This window comes from Stegostoma tigrinum, chromosome 22, assembly GCF_030684315.1.
Source record: "Stegostoma tigrinum isolate sSteTig4 chromosome 22, sSteTig4.hap1, whole genome shotgun sequence".
In the NCBI taxonomy this organism is placed as follows: Eukaryota; Metazoa; Chordata; class Chondrichthyes; order Orectolobiformes; family Stegostomatidae; genus Stegostoma; species Stegostoma tigrinum.
In genome coordinates this window covers 4,518,078-4,540,935 of record NC_081375.1, presented here as the reverse complement: position 1 = coordinate 4,540,935, position 22,858 = coordinate 4,518,078, and the positions used below count along the sequence as shown (strand labels likewise).

The following is a 22,858-nucleotide window of genomic DNA, read 5'->3' as shown; positions in this document are numbered from 1 at the left end:
CTTCCTAAGCACTCCATGATAAAGATATTTCTCCTGCATTTCTTGTTGGATTTATAATTAATGGTGACTTGTAATTCCGAGATTGTGATTGTGAAACAGATACATGTTCCCTTTGTCCACCTTGTTGAAACTCTTCATAAGTTTTGATAGTCAGGTCACATCCACAGCCATTTCTGCTCAGCCTTTCCTGAGGGAGAACTTCACAGTCTGTGTATCTAGATCGCTGCTACCCGCACTGCCCCCCCCCCACCCCATTGCCAGATACACAGAAGATCTGAAAGTGATGAAGATTACACAGTACAAAATTATCAGCAGTTTTAAGCCAGCACAAATTATACTAGTTGTTTGCTTTCCATAAACAGTAATTGGGTTAAGTCCCTGAACATACTGAAATTGCTGAAATACTGGATGATAACCACAGGTCCTGGGGTCAGTTTTCATCCTTCGAACAACATCACTAAAACAGATTAACTGGTCATTATCATATTGCTGTTGGGGGAGCTTCTTGTGCTTCTCACATTACTGCAGCAACTGCTCTTTGTTGACTAAAGAGCACTTTGGAATGTCCTAATTTCATGAAAGATGTTGAGTAAATTCAAATTTCACTATTTTTCTTTCCTTCAGAAGTTGTTGCTTTATTCCTGACTGGTTTCTACAGTAGTTGATTCCTATAGCACTCCCCAGCTTCTCCCACTGGTCCCTGGCTTCTCTCATTGGCCAATAGCTTCTCCCACTGGTTCCCGGCTTCTCCCATTGGTTATCAACTTCTCCCACTGGTCCCCAGCTTCCCCCATTGGTTATCAGCTTCTCCTGCTGGTCCCTGGCTTCTCTCATTAGTTCCTGGCTTCTCTCATTGGTTCCCAGCTTCTCTTGTCGGTCCCTGACTTCTCCCACAGGGCCCCGTCCTCTCCATTGGGCCCTAACTTCTCTCATTGGATCCCAACTTCTCCCATTGGTCCCTGACTTCTTCCACTGGGCGCTGTCCACTCCCACAGGGCCCTGTCTTCTCCACTGGGGCCTAATGTTTCCCACTGGGGCCTAACCTGTCCCATTGGCTTCCAGCTTCTTCCGGTAGTCCCCAGCTTCTCCCATTGGGCTCCATCCTCTCCCACTGGGCCCCGGCCCCTCCCATTGGGCCCGAACATCTCCCATTTGTTCCAGACTTCTCTCACTGATCTCCACATTCTCCCATTGGTCACTGGCCTCTCTCCTTGGGAGTCAGATTTTCCCATTTCTTCTAGCTTTTCCCAGGGCGTGTGGCTTCTCCTAATGGTCCTTAATTCCTTCATTTCTCCCATTGACTCCTGGTTTCAGGAGTTCAATGTAGTTGACACTTGCTTCTTCCTAGTGGGTTTATTTCATTGTTCACTGTCTCTTGGACATAGACATCTCTGTGTGTATTTAGAATCATTGATCAGTATAGCACAAGAAGAGGCAATCTGGTGTATTGTGTGTGAGCTTGCTATTTATGAGAGCAAGTCACAGAATCTTATTTCCCCTTAATCTGATTCTTTTCTGAAAGTTACAATTGAATCTGCTTTCATCGTCCTTTTGGGCAGCACTTTCCAGATCATAATTCATTGCATTAAAAATTGTTTCCTCATGTTGTCTCTGCTTCTTTTGCCAAACACCTTAAATCTGTGTTCCTGATTACTGACCCTCCTGCCAATGGAAACAGTTTCTCCTCAATCAAATCTCCTCTTAATCTTGAACAGCAACAGTTCTGTTTGATCACAGGGAGCATGGTGGGCAGATTTGCCCCCTACATGGACAGATCCTGTATTTGGAGGAGCAGCTAAAGTCAAGAGGGAGAGACCCTGCAATTGGACAAGCTGGTGGAGTTATTATGACCAGCCACAGGACAACTATGCAGCAGAGTTTCAGGAGGCCATGGTACCAGCTATTCAGCTAGGTAACTCCTGGGAGCTCAGTAGGATCCAGGGCGGAGGGCAGCAGGGTGTCTGCTTATCTAATAAAGGAGTTAGCGAGAATGAAAGAAGAACCCTTGAAAATCGGAAGGCAGCCCCAAAAAATCACAAAGGAGGCCCTAGAAGAGTCTCTCAAAGAGTCCTTGATGAAATGGAAATGTTTGGAACCCTGTGCGGGGTTGAAATGATAGGTTCTCTATCCCTGCAATGATCCAGGTCTAACTCATGGCCTTAGTAACCATCACCTCTCTTCATTTTTTGGGGATAGCTGTTGACTTTGTGCAGCCTGTTTTACATTTCTGCCCAATTTATGGTCCCTAAAGGCTGGGCAAAGGACAAGGAGCATTACTCCTGCAATAGGGGGAGGATGGGGCCCAATGGGAGAAGCTGGGGACTAACGGGAGAAGCTGGTTAGGGCTACCCCTAACCAGAGCTAGTTGGCCACCTTCAGAGTTTTTATCAACAGCAGGCTGCTTACTGTCTATCATTGGACAAAGTAAAAATCCTGTCCCACCACTGTTTGACAATGGGCAATAGGAAATGTGTGAAATATCAAAAAGGAGGGTCTCACTGGCAAGGACAGCATTTGTTGCTTATCCCATACTGCCTTTGAACTGAATATCTCACATGAAGAGGCAGCATTTACTGTAGACCTGGAGTCACATGAAAGCCAGAGTAGGTAAGGTTGGCAGGTTTCCTTCTCAAATGGATGTTGGTGAATTAGGTGGATTTTTATGACGTCAGTTTCATGGTCACTGTTACTGCGATTAGCTTTCAGTTCTGTGTTTATTAATTGAATTTAAATTCCACTAGCTGCCAAGGTGGAATTTGCCTGGGCCTGTGGACTGATAGCCCAGTGACATTAGCATAGTGCTACCAAACCCTTCCTGCATCAACCCTGTCGAGCCCTCTAAGAATTTTGTAAACTTCAATGGGATTACCTTTCATTCATGTAAACTCTAGAAGGTGCTGGAAGATCTGAGCTGGGAGGAATATTATAGCCTGGGTTGTTATCTTTGGAGCATCAAAGGTTGAGAGGTGAGCTGTAGAAGTGTATAACATTTCAAGGGGCATAGATAGGGAGCATAGGAAGGCTATTTTTTCTTTTGTATATAATAACAACGGCACAAAGCCTTCTAATTCTCACCTTACATCGAGGAGGAGAGATGACAAGAACATCTTTCATTCTGAGGTGGGCAAGGGTCTGGAGCTCTGTCGGATAGGATGAGTGAGTCAGAAACTTGTGGAACATTCAAGTAGTATTTCGACATTCGATAGTGTTGCCATAGCCTCTAGGGCTATGGACGATAAGTTGGAGAAAGGGATTAGAGTAATCAGATCTTTGTTGACCAGCACAAACACAATATACTAGGTCCAGTCTCCCTATAGGACCACCCACCATTTCAGGAATCATTCTAGTCAGCCTTGTTGTGCTGCCTGTGTATCCCTTATTGGGTAAGGAGACCAAAACTTTGCACAATACTTCAACTGAGTTTCACTGAGATTCTGTGCAACTGCAGCAAAACGTCTTTACTCCTGTACTCAAATCCACTTGCAATTACCACTAACATGCTGTTTGCTTTCCTAATTGTACTGCAGCTGCATTTCAGTGTTTAGTAGCTTATGAACAAGAACATCCTTGTTAGAAGCTTGTACTGCTACCACCACTCAAAATTATTCGGTGGCTGTTATAGGGCCTGTTTAAAAACACAACAGTTTTAGTATTCTTCCTGCAAGCTAGCAGCTCCATAACACCAAATCTCTGACAACCCGGTCAGAAATAAGCCCTTCAGATCAATTGGTCTTTAATTCAGTCTGTGCCTGGAACCAGATTACAACCGGGTTCCTCTCCCAACCAGAAAATATTCACAGAGGCTGGCGATGGAGAAACTGCTTGTGATTATTGTTAAAGTGAATCTCACATGTTTAATTTGAAAGGAATATTGCTGTATGCAAGGCCTCTGCTCATTAATGAGGAGTGCCAGATAATTGCTCCATCCATCACCACTTGCCCCACAGTTGGATCTGATCTGTAGGTGCTTCACCAGAACCACAGGGTGCCTATTTATCACATTTATTATCCAAGCTAGCCATCGGTTTTGTGCCTCACTCATCAAACAGTGTACCTTATTACTTGAGGATAAATGTTATTCGTCACAGTGCTGTGTTCCAGCTGGGCCTTGGCCTCTGGTACGGTTTTGCAGCCTGGTGGCAGGAGCAGTGAAAGAATTCAGTCTATCCCTTGGTCTCATCTCCTATGTAGATGCACAGGAACCTGACAGAAGGATTTTAGACCATCATAGACTGTCCATGTCGCTTTCTCTAAACAGGGAGGTTATATTTAATCACATGATTTCCCACGTTAAATGCATCCACAAGTAACTGTTCTTGAAAATGAGTGAACCTTAGGTGTGAAATAACGCCACAGAGGCCGGTGTCTATCACCAAGTCACCCTTTATTTACACACAAACAGACTTTGACTTTACTACTGTCTCGTCAGAGTGAGCAGAACCTCTGCCACTCCTGTTTATATGTGTCAGCCAAGGCTCCCTGATTGACCCAGGTTAACAGCCCCAATCAGGGAACACATATTCTATGAGGTCCAGCTGGCCGACCTCGTTACAATCACTGCAGTAGGTGTTTCAGTCCCACTATTAAAGGAGATGAAGCTTTGGGAAACGCATGGAAGATGTTGCATCATTAAACAATGTTTGTTTTCAGGGGATTTTGCAGTAAGACAGTATAACAGAGACATGGGTTTCTCATGGGCAGGAATGGTTGCTGGATGTTCCAGGGTTTAGAACATTTAAAAAGAATAGGGAGGGGGGAAAAAGAGGAGGGGGTGTAGCACTACTAATCAGAGAGGGTATCACAGCTACAGAAGCTTCCATTGTCGAGGAAGATCTGCCTACTGAGTCAGTGTGGGTGGAAATTTGGAACAGCAAGGGAGTAGTCACCTCGTTAGGGGTTTACTACAGGCCCCCCAATAGCAGCAGGGAGATTGAAGAAAGCATAGGTCGACAGATTTTGGAAAAGTGTGGACGCAGTAGGGTTGTTGTAATGGGTGACTTTAACTTTCCTAATATTGATTGGAACCTCCTTAGAGCAGAAGATTTGAATGGAGCTGTTTTTGTAAGGTGTGTTCAGGAGGGTTTCCTAACGCAGTACGTTGACAGGCCGACGAGGGGAGAGGCCATTCTAGACTTGGTGCTCGGAAACGAGCCGGGGCAGGTATCAGATCTTGTGGTGGGAGAGCATTTTGGTGATAGTGACCATAACTGCCTCACATTCTACATAGCTATGGAGAAGGAGAGGATTAGGCAGAATGGGAGGATATTTAATTGGGGAAGAGGAAACTATGATGCGATTAGACATGAGTTAGGAAGCATGGACTGGGAGCAGTTGTTCCATGGTAAGGGAACTATCGACATGTGGAGACGGTTTAAGGAACAGTTGTTGGGAGTGATGAGTAAATATGTCCCTCTGAGACAGGCAAGAAGGGGTAAGATTAGGGAACCTTGGATGACGAGAGCGGTGGAGCTTCTAGTGAAAAGGAAGAAGGCAGCTTACATAAGGTGGAGGAAGCTAGGGTCAAGTTCAGCTAGAGAGGATTACACGCAGGCAAGGAAGGAGCTCAAAAATGGTCTGAGGAGAGCCAGGAGGGGGCAAGAGAAAGGCTTGGCAGAAGGCATCCGGGAAAACACATTTTACACTTACGTGAGGAATAAGAGAATGGTCAAAGAAAGAGTAGGGCCGATCAGGGATAGCATAGGGAACTTGTGTGTGGAGCCTGAGGAGGTAGGGGAAGCCCTAAATGAGTTTTTTGCTTCTGTCTTTACGAAAGAAACAAACTTTGTAGTGAATGAAACCTTTGAAGAGCAGGTGTGCATGCTGGAATGGATAGAGATAGACGAAGCTGATGTGCTGAAAATTTTGTCAAACATTAAGATTGACAAGTCGCCAGGCCCGGATCAGATTTGTCCTCGGCTGCTTTGGGAAGCGAGAAATGCAATTGCTTCGCCACTTGCGAAGATCTTTGCATCCTCGCTCTCCACTGGAGTCGTACCTGAGGACTGGAGAGAGGCTAATGTAATTCCTCTCTTCAAGAAAGGAAATAGGGAAATCCCCGGCAATTATAGACCGGTAAGCCTCACGTCTGTCGTCTGCAAGGTGTTAGAAAGGATTCTGAGGGATAAGATTTATGACCATCTGGAAGAGCATGGCTTGATCAAATACAGTCAACACGGCTTTGTGAGGGGTAGGTCATGCCTTACAAACCTTATTGAGTTTTTTGAGGATGTGACTAGAAAAGTTGATGAGGGTCGAGCTGTGGATGTGGTGTATATGGACTTCAGTAAGGCATTTGATAAGGTCCCCCATGGTAGGCTCATTCAGAAGGTCAGGAGGAATGGGATACAGGGGAACTTAGCTGCTTGGATACAGAATTGGCTGGCCAACAGAAGACAGCGAGTGGTAGTAGAAGGAAAATATTCTGCCTGGAAGTCAGTGGTGAGTGGAGTTCCACAGGGCTCTGTCCTTGGGCCTCTACTGTTTGTAATTTTTATTAATGACTTGGACGAGGGGATTGAAGGATGGGTCAGCAAGTTTGCAGACGACACAAAGGTCGGAGGTGTCGTTGACAGTGTAGAGGGCTGTTGTAGGCTGCAGCGGGACATTGACAGGATGCAGAGATGGGCTGAGAGGTGGCAGATGGAGTTCAACCTGGATAAATGCGAGGTGATGCATTTTGGAAGGTCGAATTTGAAAGCTGAGTACAGGATTAAGGATAGGATTCTTGGCAGCGTGGAGGAACAGAGGGATCTTGGTGTGCAGATACATAGATCCCTTAAAATGGCCACCCAAGTGGACAGGGTTGTTAAGAAAGCATATGGTGTTTTGGCTTTCATTAACAGGGGGATTGAGTTTAAGAGTCGTGAGATCTTGTTGCAGCTCTATAAAACTTTGGTTAGACCGCACTTGGAATACTGCATCCAGTTCTGGGCGCCCTATTATAGGAAAGATGTGGATGCTTTGGAGAGGGTTCAGAGGAGGTTTACCAGGATGCTGCCTGGACTGGAGGGCTTATCTTATGAAGAGAGGTTGACTGAGCTCGGTCTCTTTTCATTGGAGAAAAGGAGGAGGAGAGGGGACCTAATTGAGGTATACAAGATAATGAGAGGCATAGATAGAGTTGATAGCCAGAGACTATTTCCCAGGGCAGAAATGGCTAGCACGAGGGGTCATAGTTTTAAGCTGTTTGGAGGAAAGTATAGAGGGGATGTCAGAGGCAGGTTCTTTACGCAGAGAGTTGTGGGAGCATGGAATGCGTTGCCAGCAGCAGTTGTGGAAGCAAGGTCATTGGGGTCATTTAAGAGACTGCTGGACATGTATATGGTCACAGAAATTTGAGGGTGCATACATGAGGATCAATGGTCGGCACAACATTGTGGGCTGAAGAGCCTGTTCTGTGCTGTACTGTTCTATGTTCTATGTTCTAAACAGGATTATAGGCATGGTTTGTTCAGACATATTCTTTGAGTTACAACTCATTCCTCCTCCCTGTTGTTTTAAAGCCCTGTAGATATTTTTAAATAACCTTCAGAGATGTTTGTACACACCTCTGGAACAGGTCAGCCTCGTAACCAGACCTCCTGACACAGAGGTAGGGACACTGCCACTGCACTATAAGGCTCCTTATCAAAGCCCTGGACAATCACAGCAAGGCTTCCCAGCTCTTCTATTCTTAACTCATTAGAACAAGGGCTGTCATACTGTTTCAGAGATAATGGGAACTGCAGATGCTGGAGATTCCAAGATAATAAAATGTGAGGCTGGATGAACACAGCAGGCCAAGCAGCATCTCAGGAGCACAAAAGCTGACGTTTCGGGCCTAGACCCTTCATCAGAGAGGGAGATGGGGAGAGGGAACTGGAATAAATAGGGAGAGAGGGGGAGGCGGACCGAAGATGGAGAGTAAAGAAGATAGGTGGAGAGGGTGTAGGTGGGGAGGTAGGGAGGGGATAGGTCAGTCCAGGGAAGACGGACAGGTCAAGGAGGTGGGATGAGGTTAGTAGGTAGCTGGGGGTGCGGCTTGGGGTGGGAGGAAGGGATGGGTGAGAGGAAGAACCGGTTAGGGAGGCAGAGACAGGTTGGACTGGTTTTGGGATGCAGTGGGTGGGGGGGAAGAGCTGGGCTGGTTGTGTGGTGCAGTGGGGGGAGGGGATGCACTGGGCTGGTTTAGGGATGCAGTAGGGGAAGGGGAGATTTTGAAACTGGTGAAGTCCACATTGATACCATATGGCTGCAGGGTTCCCAGGCGGAATATGAGTTGCTGTTCCTGCAACCTTCGGGTGCCATCATTGTGGCAGTGCAGGAGGCCCATGAAGGACATGTCATCAAGAGAATGGGAGGGGGAGTGGAAATGGTTTGCGACTGGGAGGTGCAGTTGTTTGTTGCGAACTGAGCGGAGGTGTTCTGCAAAGCGGTCCCCAAGCCTCCGCTTGGTTTCCCCAATGTAGAGGAAGCCGCACCGGGTACAGTGGATGCAGTATACCACATTGGCAGATGTGCAGGTGAACCTCTGCTTAATGTGGAATGTCATCTTGGGGCCTGGGATGGGGGTGAGGGAGGAGGTGTGGGGACAAGTGTAGCATTTCCTGCGGTTGCAGGGGAAGGTGCCGGGTGTGCTGGGGTTGGAGGGCAGTGTGGAGCGAACAAGGGAGTCACGGAGAGAGTGGTCTCTCCGGAAAGCAGACAGGGGAGGGGATGGAAAAATGTCTTGGGTGGTGGGGTCGGATTGTAAATGGCGGAAGTGTCGGAGGATAATGCATTGTATCCGGAGGTTGGTAGGGTGGTGTGTGAGAACGAGGGGGATCCTCTTGGGGCTGTTGTGGCGGGGGCGGGGTGTGAGGGATGTGTCGCGGGAAATGCGGGAGACGCGGTCAAGGGTGTTCTCAATCACCGTGGGGGGAAAGTTGCGGTCCTTAAAGAACTTGGACATCTGGGATGTGCGGGAGTGGAATGTCTTATCGTGGGAGCAGATGCGGCGGAGGCAGAGGAATTGGGAATAGGGGATGGAATTTTTGCAGGAGGGTGGGTGGGAGGAGGTGTATTCTAGGTAGCTGTGGGAGTCGGTGGGCTTGAAATGGACATCAGTTACAAGCTGGTTGCCTGAGATGGAGACTGAGAGGTCCAGGAAGGTGAGGGATGTGCTGGAGATGGCCCAGGTGAACTGAAGGTTGGGGTGGAAGGTGTTGGTGAAGTGGATGAACTGTTCGAGCTCCTCTGGGGAGCAAGAGGCAGCGCCGATACAGTCATCAATGTACCGGAGGAAGAGGTGGGGTTTGGGGCCTGTGTAGGTGCGGAAGAGGGACTGTTCCACGTAACCTACAAAGAGGCAGGCATAGCTGGGGCCCATGCGGGTGCCCATGGCCACCCCCTTAGTCTGTAGGAAGTGGGAGGAGTCAAAAGAGAAGTTGTTGAGTGTGAGGACGAGTTCAGCTAGGCGGATGAGAGTGTCGGTGGAGGGGGCCTGGTCGGGCCTGCGGGACAGGAAGAAGCGGAGGGCCTTGAGGCCATCTCCATGCGGAATGCAGGTGTACAGGGACTGGACGTCCACGGTGAATATGAGGTGTTGGGGGCCAGGGAATTGGAAGTCCTGGAGGAGGTGGAGGGCGTGGGTGGTGTCACGGACATAGGTGGGGAGTTCCTGGACCAAAGGGGAGAAAATGGAGTCCAGATAGGTGGAGATGAGTTCGGTGGGGCAGGAGCAGGCTGAGACGATGGGTCGACCAGGGCAGGCAGGTTTGTGGATTTTGGGAAGGATTCACCAGTTTCAAAATCTCCCCTTCCCTTACTGCATCCCTAAACCAGCCCAGTGCATCCCCTCCCCCCACTGCACCACACAACCAGCCCAGCTCTTCCCCCCCACCCACTGCATCCCAAAACCAGTCCAACCTGTCTCTGCCTCCCTAACCGGTTCTTCCTCTCACCCATCCCTTCCTCCCACCCCAAGCCGCACCCCCAGCTACCTACTAACCTCATCCCACCTCCTTGACCTGTCCATCTTCCCTGGACTGACCTATCCCCTCCCTACCTCCCCACCTACACCCTCTCCACCTATCTTCTTTACTCTCCATCTTCGGTCCGCCTCCCCCTCTCTCCCTATTTATTCCAGAACCCTCACCCCATCCCCCTCTCTGATGAAGGGTCTAGGCCCGAAACGTCAGCTTTTGTGCTCCTGAGATGCTGCTTGGCCTGCTGTGTTCATCCAGCCTCACATTTTATTATCCTGTCATACTGTTTGCTTTCCAAACTTCTTACTGCAACCACATGTTAACTTCTTATAGTTCTTAATTTACAATGATGCTCCAATCCCTCTGAACACCGATGTTTATCAGTTCTTTCCATTTAAAAAAGATATTGAGTTTTTCCATCTTCCTATCAATGTCAATACCCTCACATTCAACACATTATGCCCTATCTACCAACTTGTAGCCCAATCGTTTCACCAATCTGTCTGCCTTCGTAAATTGCTTGTATTCTCCTCACAGCTTAGATTTTTATCTGGCATTTCTACACCCAATTTGAATACATTACATTTGACCCCATCATCTGAGCCATTAATAAATACTGTAAAAAGCTGAAGCCTTCAGCTTTGCACCTTGCATCAATCTCCTCATCACAGCCTGTCAGCCTGATAATGTATCATTTGTTCCTATTCTGTGTTATCTGTCCTTTCACTAATCCTCTGTATGTGTTCATATTTTCTGCACACACAAACACACACAGACACGCGCACACACTGATGCTAACTGTGATGTTAACTTCTTGTGATCATAAAACCATAAGATGTGGAGCAAAACAAGGCCATTCTGCCCATTGAGTCTTCTCTACCGTTCAATCATGGATGATATCGTTCTCCTGCCTCCTCCCTGTAACCTTTGATCTCCTTATCAATCATGAATCTATCTATTTCTGTCTTAAATACGCTTATTGACTGCGATCCACAGACATTTGTGGCAATGAGTTCCACAGATTAACAACACTCTGGCTGAGGAAATTGCTCTTATTTCAGTTCTAATGGCTGGTATATTCATCCTGAGGCTGTGGCATTGGGTCCTAGTCTCTCTTATTACTGGGACCATCTTCTCCACATCCAGTCTATCCAAGCCCCTTAGTATACTGTAAGTTTCAATGAGATCCCCGCCTCATCTTTCTAAATCCAAGCACAGACCTAGAGTCCCCAATCGCTCCTCATTTGACAAGCCATTCATCCCCAGGATTGTTCTTGTAAGCCTCCTCTGAACCCCTTCCAAAGATAGCACATCCTTTCTTTGATACAGGGCCCAAAATTGTTCACAGTATCCCAAATGCAGTCTGACCAGACCCTTACACAGCCTCAGAAAAACATCTCTGCTTTGTATTCTAGCCCTCTTGAAATGAATGCTAACATTGCATTTGCCTTCCTAATTACCGTCTGAATTTGCATGTTAACCTTAAGGGAATCCTGAATTAAGATTCCCAAGTCCCCAAGATTTCTAAAGCATTTTCCCATTTAGAAAATAGTCTACACCTCTATTCTTCCTACCAAAGTGCATGACCTCATACTTTCCCACATTGTATTCCATTTGCCATTTTTTGCCCACTCTCCTAGCCGATTCAAGTCCTTCTGCAGCCTCCCTGCTTCCTCGACACTACCTGTCCTTCCACCTATCTTTGTGTCATCTGCAAACTTAGCAACAATGCCCTCCATTCCTTTGTCCAGATTGTTAATGTATGATGTGAATAGATGTGGTCTGAACAATAGTTGTGGAATTCCACGAGTCACTGGTTGCCATCCTGAAAAAGATCCCTTTGTCCCTACACTCTGCCTTCAGCCTGGCAGCCAATCCTCTATCCATACCAGTACATTGCCCCTAACACCATGGGCTCTGATCTTATTTCATAGCCTCCTGTGTGGCATCTTATCAAAGGCCTTCTCAAAATCCAAATAGATCATGTCCACTAGCTCTCCTTTGACTAAATTGCTCGTTACCTCCTCAAAGAGCTCTAACAGATTTGTCAGGCATGACCTCCTCTTAATCAAGTCACACTGACTCAGCCTTTTTTGCCATGCATTTCCAAATACTCAACAATCTCATCCTTAATAACAGAGTGTAAATGTTTCCAATGACCAAGGTCAGGCTAATCATTCAAAGTTTCCGGTCTTCTGCCTCCCTCCCATGTTAAACAGCAATTTTACATTAGCCATGTTCCAGTCCTCTGGGACTCTCTCTGTCTCCAGTGATTCCTGAAAGATCACCATCAATGCCTCCACACTCTCCTCAGCTATCTCCTTCAGAGCTCTGGGGTGTAGTCCATCTGGTCCAGGTGGTTTATCCACCTTTAGACCCTTTCAGCTTCCCCAGTGCCTTCTTCACTCACCTCTGCTTCCTTACTCTCTCGAAGTTCTGGAATACTGCTTGTGTCTTCCACTGTGAAAACTGCTGCCAAGTTCCAATTCAGTTCCTCTGCCATTTCTTTGAAGTTGCTATTCCTCCAGCTTCATTTTCAGCGATCCAATGTCTGCCTCTTGCATTTCTCTCTTGCCTTTATGTAACAAAAACAAACTCTTCAAATTTTCTTTTATATTACTAGCTAGCTGACCCTCATATTTCCTTTTCTCCGCCTTATTTCTTTTTCAGTTATCCTCTGCTGGTTTTTAAAGGCTTCCCAATCCTCTGGCTTCCCACTAATCTTCACCACATTGGATGCTTTTTCACTTACTTTTATGCTGTCCCTGACTTCTCTTGTCAGCCATGGTTACATTGCCCTCCCTTTCATATGATCTTCTTTCTTGGGATGAATTTTTGCTGTGCCTTCTGAATTACCACCTGAAACTCCTGCCATTGCTGCCCCACTGTCTTCCCTTCTAGGCCTCTCCCTTCCAATCAACCTCCCCTCTGGCCAGCTCCTCCCTCATGTCTTTGTGGTTACCCTTACTCAGCTGTAATAACATTACAACTGATTCCAGGGTCTCCCTCTCAAACCGCAGGGTGAATTCCATCATCTTATGGTCACTGCTCCCTAGGAATTCCTTCATCTTAAGCTCCCTAATAAAGCCTGCCTCATTACACATCACCAGACCCAGAATTGCCTCCTCTCTAGTGAGCTATACCACAAGCTGCTGCAAAAACAAATCTCATAGACATTCCACAAATTTCGGTTTATTGAGTTCTGCTCCCACCTGACTTTCCCAGTCCACCTGCATTTTGAAGTCCCCCATGGTTATTGTAATAGTCCCTTTCCTACATGCCTTTTCTATCTTTCTGATTTATTTTCTTCCTCATATCCTGACTACTGCTAGGGAACCTATACACTACTGCAATCAGGGTCTTTTTTCATTTGTGGTTCCTCAACTCTACCCACACAGATTTCGCGCCTGGTGACTCTATTTCACTTCTTGCTATTGATTTAATTTCATTTCTTAGTAACATGGCAACCCCACTCCCTCTGTCCAATAGCTTGGCCTCTCGGTAAATTGGATATTTAAGCCCCAGCCCTGATCCTCTTGCAGCCACGTCTCTGTGATACCTACAACATCGCACCTGCAAACTCAACCTGTGCCAAAAGCTCATTCACCTTGTTTCAGAAACTGCATGCATTTAGATACAGCATCCTCAGTCCTGCATTGACTGCTCACCTTCTCATCATTGTCCCCTTATTTGCTGTGCATGAGATTAGATTTCTAATGCTTTCCATACTCTGTCCTATTTCTTGTTCTGGAAAGTTTTATTAACCTCTGCCGAGCAGCCCCCATTGACTTTAACTTGTTCCAAAATTTTCCAGGCAACTAAACCCAGCACCCCCCCATAATTATTTAATTTAAAGTCCTATCCACAGTCCTAGTTATGCAATTTGCCAGGACTCTGGTCCCAGCATGATTCAGGTGTGGCCATCCCATCTGAATAACACCCTCCTTCCCCAGTACCAGTGCCAATGTCCCTGAATTTCTTTTTTCCCACCAATATTTGAGCCATGTGTTTACTTCTTTAATCTTGTTGGCCCTGTGCCAATTTGCTCTTGGCTTAGGTCATAATCCAAAGATTATTACCCTTTTGGTTTGCTTTTTTTTAATTTAACTCCCAGTTGTTCACACTCTGTCAGCAGAACCTCTTTCCTCTTTCTGCCTATATCATTGGTACATATGTGGGCCATGACTTTATCTTTCTGCTCCCACTATAGGTTTCTCTGCAGCCCAGATGGGATATTCTGAACCCAGGCCGCAAGCAGGCAACACACCCTTCAGAATTTTCAATCCTGGCCACAGAGGAGTGTCCATTCCCCTGACTATATTATCCCCGATTACAACTACATTTCTTTTTTCTCCCCTGTCTTGAATGGTTCCCTATTCCATGATGCTATGGTCAGTTTGTTCATCCTCCCTACAGTCCCCATTCTTGCCCACACAGGGAGCAAGAATCTCAAACCTATTGGACAAGCTCAAGGCCTGATGCTCCTTCAGCACTACCTCCTGGATCCCTATGGCTGCCTCAATCATTGACACACCCTCTTATCACTGACTATTGACCGTCAAATCCTTCCAAAAACACAAATCCTTCCAAAAACACAAATCCTTCCGAAAACAGATTGACCATTAGACAGATTTTGAAGTCCCTGCATATAAAATGCAGAAAGTTGAAATGCAGATGCAGCAAACAAGTATCTGCCCACTTTTATGGCAAAAGGTTGGACTTTAAAACTGAGATTTTGCAGGTTGGTTGACTCCTGGTCTACATATCTAAGGAAGGATAGAACAAGTAAAAGCAAAATACTACAGATGCTAGAGTTCTGAATTACAAACTGAATGTACATCTGTGTGTGTCTGTTGGCCAATGGCAGTATGCATGTGTGTGTGTAAATGGGTCATGCCTTTGTGTGGATGAGAGCGAGAGTGTCTGCATGCTTGTGTGTCAATTATGCCAGTATCTGATGGTAAGAGGCCTGCGTTTATTTGTGTTTCACTAATGTCAGTTAGTGTATCAGTCATGTGAGCATGTGCGTCAGTCAGCAGGTCATTTCTTATTCAACACTTATTTGTTTTTATGTTTCTGGCAAGGGCTTTGTCTGCGTGAATCAGTTGCTTTGTGTGCATTTGACATTCAGTTATTTCTTATCTGTATCTATGCGTTAATTTTGTCAGTCATGTTAGGTTGTGTATCTGTCAGTGCCAATGTGTGTTTTCACATTGGTCAGTGCCTGTATGGTTGTGCATTATTAATGTCTGTGTGTGACATACATGCCATTGCCTGTTAGTGTGTCAGTCAGCATCAGCAATGTGTGTCACTCTGTCCCTGTTCTTGTGTATTTTTGTCTTTGTGTGTGTGTGTGCGTCAGTCACGTCTATGTTGTCAATTAATGTCTGTTTGTGTGTGAGAGTCAATGTGCCTATTCCATTTCAAATGCCACCAACTCTGTCAATTTTTGCCCATCCTTTCTGATCCTTTCTCACAGGAAGCTAAGAGTGTAGTTGAGGAGTGCCGTACTCTGCGGAATCGAATCCAGCTCGCTGAAGCAGCACATCAGCAGGCACAGGGCATGGAGATGGACTATGAGGAGGTGGTCCAGCTTCTGGAGGCTGAGATTACAGAGCTCAAAGCTCAACTGGCAGATCGACAAGGGCAGACCAAGGCAAGGCAGAGTCACCCTTCATTACCGTAGCAACACCATGATCATCGTGCTGTGTTCTGTATATGTTCATTTTTTACCCATTGCAGCAAAGTAGGTCAGAGCCTGTCAGCGTATTACACAGCTATCAAGAGGAATTCAAGCAAGAGACTCAATGTGACGGCGCTATCACTTGAGTGAGCTGTGAACACAAGGGCAAGAGAGCTGTACAGTAGTCTAAATGATTCACTCCCAATTCAGTTTTCCAAACAACCACCAACGGGGCTTGTTGTGTTTTCTTTCTCTCATTTAAAGAAGTGCCCAAGCCATTGTGAGCTGCTCTGATGTGGAGCAAGGGGCCTTTCCATTCAAATGTGGTAGTTTTAAATCCATGCTCTCTGTAAATCATGAAATCTAAATTATTTTATTTTATTTATTCCTCTGCGGGAGTCTGCGACAAGATCCATATTTATTGCATGTTTAACCCTGAGAATGCAGGAGTGTTGAAGCAATGTTTTTAAACTGCTGAAGTCCAGGTGTTAGCAGTTGAATTGCTCATTTGGCTTTTCAGAAGATAATGTGAGACGGGAGGCCAAGACTGAAACTCTCCAGACCAAGTCAAGATGACAGGACTCCTTCCCTCAATGATATTAGTGAACTAGAAGGGGTTTCAGACATCAATTATTACTGACATGCACATTTTCAGACCTTTTTGAGAAAAGCACTCAGCCCTATGCCAATACCATTCACTGTCTCTCAGCACAGACTCTAACTTGGTGAAAGGGGCTGGGTGTGCTTCCAGCCTGGCACTAGACACTGTGCCCCTGAAATACCAAGAAGTGCAGTAAATTTGTGACATGAACCTCCAGGCTTGATTATGCAATCCATTGCTCTGTTTGAGATTTGTTCCTGGGGAGGTTGGACGAACATCACAATTGCAATCTGGTGAAATGATCAGAGTCCGATGGCAGGATAGACAAATACAAAGAGTGAGCACCACTTATAGTTTGTTGTTCCATTGTGACAATGAAAAGATTATACAAAGGACAAAACGATGTTGCTGGGTTAGAGAGACAGAAGAGAGAGGCCATTGTTGGGAAGAGAATCTGAATGGATTTAATTGACCTCAAATCCCATCATCTTCCACCCCACCCTCACACACACACACCCCACATCATCCTCCTTGTCTGAGACACCAACCCTCACTGCCTGGATCTCAATTTGAAAAATGATTATTTTGTGGGTTATTAGATCCACAACCCAGCAGTGGGCTAGAGCCTCCAGGGGCGGTGATTTCCAACATCAGGTTAAAGGACCAAGATAAAGTTTCAAGACAAGGTATTTTAACAGGTGCCTTTCCTGCAGGATGACACCCAGGATTTAAGAAAGCGAATTGCTGTTCTCGACTGTCAGTTACGGAAATCAGAGATTGCGAAGAAAACCTTTGAAGCGTCTACTGAAAAATTGCTGCAGTTTGTGGAGGTACAGCACATTTACCAGACTGGGGATATCCTCAATTACAGTCCAGAGATTGTCTCAGTTACAGATTGGGATACTCCCAGTTGCAGGCCAGGAATATTCTCAATTACAGACTGGGATATCCGCAGTTACAGAGCAGGGATACTCTCAATTACAGACCTCTTCAGCCCCCGTCTCTGCCCCTCTCTGGCTCCTTCACTGGTCTCTGCCTCCTTTCACTGGCCCTTCATAGTCTAGTTCCGCAGTGACTTGGATCTTTACTCATTAAATCATCCGGTGCAGGAAAAATGAGATAGAATAGGGTTTGGAGTAAACTTTTGTGGACCGTGAACACTAGTAAGGACCAGCTAGGCCGAATGGTTCAGTGTTGTACATGCTGTGCGACTGAATGTGACATCGCCCTGTTCTAGTATAATGTAGTACCAACCTGGTGCTGATTAGAATATGTTTCTCTATTTATCTCCAGGTGGTGCATGAAGCTCTTGCTGAGTCTCCAGCTGCTCTAACTAATGTTAGGTATGTAAACACAATAATATGACTAGAAATACCCGTGTACTGAAACAGGAATGTGACTAGCAATTTGATGATCAAACCCTGTAGTCTTCAGTTGGAGGAATGAGTGAAAACCCAGATTTGGTCAAGTAAGGAATCAGGAGGAAGCAACATAGGTGAGTAGTATTTAGTTAAAGTGTGCTTCCAGCTCATTCGAGCTTCCAGTCTGCTTTCTTGTTAGATGCAGCTGCCAATTTGAGAATTTGCCTAGAAGGAACTGTGAGAGATGTGGGCTGAAATGGTACAGTTTGCATTAGCAATTTTATAGAAATCTCAGGCAGAGAAATCTCATTCAAATTTCATTAATGTGCCTGTTACTAATATCACACAGCACAAAACCATCTTAGTGTTTCCAGATAAAAATAACAAGACAGTTGATAAAACCAGAACCTTTCGCAGCAAAAGGACTTCATGATTTTCTTCTAAGTTTAAACTAAAACTATTTGGGAATATCAGGTACTTTGTATTAATGATGTGATTGTGTGTCAGTCAAGTCATCACTCTCGCCTATGACTCTTAAGGTTTGAGTTCAAGCTCCCATCCAGAGATTTGACCACACAGCACAGCCCAACACTCCGGAACGGTGCTGAGAGAGTGCTGCACAGTTGGAGGTGCCATCTTTAAGATGCAGCCTTAAATCAAATCCCTATCTGCCTATTAGATGAATGTAAACGAGCACCAGAACAAGCGCAAGGGGAGTTCTCCCCAAAATTTATCTCTCAAATTACATCACTGAAGCAGAATATCTTGAGTACGGATTTGGGTACTGCTGGAAAATAAAGGCACTGATTAGGACAATACACAAGAATACCAATTCAGGAACTAGCAGAGCACCAATTAAAGTTGATCAATATAAAAGCAGAAAGTATAGGAGAAACACTACAGGTCCTACAACATCAGCGGCAAAGAAACAGAGATAATGTTGTGGAAGGTTTGGCAGCATCTGTGGAGAGAAATCAGAACAGGTTCTGAAGAACAGTCACTGGACATTGACTGTGATTTCTCTCCACAGCTGCTGCCAGTCCTGCTGAGATTTTCCACCAATTTCTGTTTTTGTTTCTGATTTCTGGTACCTGCAGTTCTGTTGGTTTTTTAATGTTTTGGGACTAATGAGTTCTCAACTTGAAGAACCTGTTTCAACTCAACAAAACAGATGACAGCCATTCTTTGCTTCATTTGTCAGGGCAGTGCCCTGACTGAACACAGTCAACCTGCCTGGTTTAAAATGTAAATGTATCAGGGCAGTTAACTGTCAATTATCACAAATTGGTGCATTCTCTATGGCAACACCTTTACTCATCAGAGTCCACTTGCTAACCAATCTGCATCCCCCTGCCATGTAGTATAAACGCTGGTTTTTCCTTGAGTTGATAGTTCTGGTGGATTGCCCTGATGAGTATCGGATGAAAAGCTTCAGCAAAATGTCTTACTTGTCCTTGTTTATGTCAGTTTTCTGTGCACAAATTGCCTGCTGGTTTTACTACATTTCAACAGTGAGCACACTTCAAAAGCACTTTGCTAAGTGTAGAACATTTTGGGTCTTCATGAGATTATGAATGACTATGAAAATGCAAGCCATTTGTTTGTTTCATGGACACCTCTTCATTTACTGGATTTCCTTTCAGTGAAATTTTACCTGCCAACTTGGACTTGTAATACCCAGAGGCCTTCTCGCTGCTTCTTGTATCAAGTAATTTCTTCAATAATTCAGTTGGAAAAAACAGCTCATTAACTGAACTGTACAGATCCGAACCTCAGTTTCAAGTATGGGTCTATGCTAACACAATGACGTTTCTTAGTCTGTGTCCATGAGATAGGGAGAGAAGGTTAGGATGGGATTCCTGCACCTGAACTTTATCTAACAACTATTCATTGGAAAGTCAGTCTGATGACATTCTTACCTGTTTGAGCAGAGCCCTACCTTCTGCTTTCCTAGGCAGCTGTTGTCCTTGACTGGAATATGTATTTGGAGTGGTGTGGAAAATTCAGGTTTTGAATTCCATCCAGGAGCAGAGACTGGTGACCCTCTGCATTGCTAGTTGCCAGCATATAGTTACTGTGTGATGTGAGGGTGTCCATGGCAGAGTTATTTCCAAGTTACAGATTTGGCCTCCAACCAGTGCCAGGTCAGCTTCAGTCAGTCCACATCACCAGAGCTTACTAACCCCTGAACAGAATTAACTCCCAACAAAAGCCAGCACCCTTCTGAAGAGGAGATAGTGGGGTGGGAATTGACAGGGAAGAAATAAATAGGTGGCCAGGTATTGCGAGCAGATGCTGCTTCCTAGCCCCTCGTTAGCACAGCAGGAAAATATGAAAAAATTCAATGATTGAGTTGACTTTTATTTACTGTTCCTGTCTCAACTTAAGTTCCCCTATTGTGCTTTCAAGCCAATGAATTTTTTTTGATGTTTAGTCACTATGGTAGTGAGAGAACATGGAAGCCAATTTGTACCCTGCAGGTTCCCACAAACAGCCGTGCAATAATGGTAAGATAATTATTTTAAACAATGTTATTTCAGGGTGAAATATTGGTTCCAAGATTCCAGGGATGGCTTCTGTGCATTGTAAAAATAGGATTTTTTATGTTCACTTGAGAGGGAGGGCAAAACTTTGGTCATCATCTCGTCTAAAAATGGCATGTCGGACAATGCAGTTCAGTACTCCCAGGGGAGTAGAGAATTCCAAGGATTCACAACTCTTTGAGTAAAAAAAATTTCTCCTCATCTCAATCCTATATAGACAGCCCCTATCCAGAGACTCTGATTCAAGTTTTGGAATTTTGTCAGCATCTTTATAGACGTTTTCAACACAGAAGGGAGACCTTTTGTTCAAAACTCTGAAGTGCATGCCAACACAAATGAATGGCTAAAGACAGCTTAAATGTTACAAGAGTTTCTGATTCAACCACCCTTTCAGGCAATGAGATCCAAACTCCCACCACCCTCTGAGTGAAAAATAGCTGTTCTCAACTCTCCTCTTAGACTTCTTAACTTAAATCTGTGCCCTAGTTATTGACCTTTCTACTAAAGGAATAAGTGCCTTCTTATCTATGCTCCTCATACTCCATCAACTTAAACACCCTCATCAGGTCTCCTCTTTACCTTCACTGCTGCAAAGAAAACAAACCCAGCCTATTTGATCTTTCCTTCCAGGTCAGACCCTCCAGCCAAGGCAATATCCTGGTAATAAAATGTGAGGCTGGATGAACACAGCAGGCCAAGCAGCATCTCAGGAGCACAAAAGCTGACGTTTCGGGCCTAGACCCTTCATCAGTGAGAGTGCTCTGATGAAGGGTCTAGGCCCGAAACGTCAGCTTTTGTGCTCCTGAGATGCTGCTTGGCCTGCTGTGTTCATCCAGCCTCACGTTTCATTATCTTGGAATTCTCCAGCATCTGCAGTTCCCATTATCTCCAATATCCTGGTAAAACTCTTCTGCTGTCTCTCTAATGGAATCATATCTTTGCTATTTGCCCTGCCAAGTTAAGAATTTTATACTTTACTTCTAAACTTCAGGCACTAAAGGCAGTCTACTTAATCTTTTGTCATGAAACAATCCTATTATCCCAGGTGCCAGTCCAGTGAGCCTTAATTTCACTCCGCCTTAGGCCATGTGTATCCTTTCCTGGGGATGAGCCAAATAGATGTTGCAAGTTTCCCAGGTCTCTGCACCCTACCAGATCTGGCATATCTCTGATTTTCATTGTACCACTTTTAGCAGTCTTCACGCAAGCTGGCGGGCCTTAATGGCTCAAATTCCCTCCCTCAAACTCTCTGTCTCTGCATCTCACTCATCTCCATTGAGATGCACGATTAAATCTGCCTCGTTAAATCAGCATTTTATCACCTCACCCACTATGTCCCCAGTGACTGAGCACCACATTTAATTTAATTACTCTTAGGTGAAGCATCTCGAACACCTTTTTTCAAAATGGTTTCCAGAGGGGGTGAAACATATTCTAAAAAATATTGAACATAAACTCCACTTGCTAGAGTGCTCACTTATTCCAAAATAAGATCTATGGTGGAAAAAAATGCACAGTACATGATGAAAATCTACATAAAACGGAACCACCTAACGTTTAAGATAATAAAGTGTGAAGCTGGATGAACACAGCAGGCCAAGCAGCTTCTCAGGAGCACAAAAGCTGACATTTCGGGCCTAAACTCTTCATCAGAGAGGGGGATGGGGTGAGGGTTCTGGAATAAATAGGGAGAGAGGGGGAGGCGGACCGAAGATGGAGAGAAAAGAAGATAGGTGGAGAGGAGAGTATAGGTGGGGAGGTAGGGAGGGGATAGGTCAGTCCAGGGAAGATGGACAGGTCAAGGAGGTGGGATGAGGTTAGTAGGTAGGAAATGGAGGTGTGGCTTGGGGTGGGAGGAAGGGATGGGTGAGAGGAGCAGGTTAGGGAGGCAGAGACAGAGGAGCTCGAACAGTTCATCCACTTCACCAACACCTTCCACCCCAACCTCAAGTTCACCTGGGCCTACTCCAACACATCCCTCACCTTCCTGGACCTCTCAGTCTCCATCTCAGGCAACCAGCTTGTAACTAATGTCCATTTCAAGCCCACCGACTCCCACAGCTACCTAGAATACACCTCCTCCCACCCACCCTCCTGCAAAAATTCCATCCCCTATTCCCAAATCCTCCGACTCCGCCACATCTGCTCCCAGGATGAGGCATTCCACTCCCGCACATCCCAGATGTCCAAGTTCTTCAAGGACCGCAACTTGCTCCCCACAGTGTTCGAGAACGCCCTTCACCGCATCTCCCGCATTTCCCGCAACACATCCCTCACACCCCGCCCCTGCCACAACCGCCCAAAGAGGATCCCCCTCGTTCTCACACACCACCCCACCAACCTCCGGATACAACATATCATCCTCCGACACTTCCGCCATCTACAATCCGACCCCACCACCCAAGACATTTTTCCATCCCCACCCTTGTCTGCCTTCCGGAGAGACCACTCTCTCCGTGACTCCCTTGTTCGCTCCACACTGCCCTCCAACCCCACCACACCCGGCACCTTCCCCTGCAACCACTGGAAATGCTACACCTGCCCCCACACCTCCTCCCTCACCCCCATGCCAGGCCCCAGGATGACTTTCCATATTAAGCACAGTTTCACCTGCACATCTGCCAATGTGGTATACTATATCCATTGTACCCAGTGTGGCTTCCTCTACATTGGGGAAACCAAGCGGAGGCTTGGGGACCGCTTTGCAGAACACCTTTGCTCGGTTC

At 45.8% G+C, this 22,858-nt stretch overlaps 1 protein-coding gene across 4 annotated transcripts in view; it reads left to right on the top strand.

Moving 5' to 3' along the window:
• stxbp4 (syntaxin binding protein 4) overlaps positions 1-22,858 on the top strand; it is a 192,159-nt gene that overhangs the window by 127,747 nt on the left and 41,554 nt on the right. For 3 of the 4 annotated variants that reach the window (XM_059653591.1, XM_059653589.1, XM_059653590.1), the window contains 3 exons: positions 15,424-15,600; positions 16,942-17,058; positions 17,522-17,571. In XM_059653591.1, coding sequence (XP_059509574.1) covers positions 15,424-15,600; positions 16,942-17,058; positions 17,522-17,571 — 344 coding nt within the window. The remainder of the gene's footprint in view (positions 1-15,423; positions 15,601-16,941; positions 17,059-17,521; positions 17,572-22,858) is intronic. The other variant, XM_059653592.1, reaches the window with a different exon arrangement.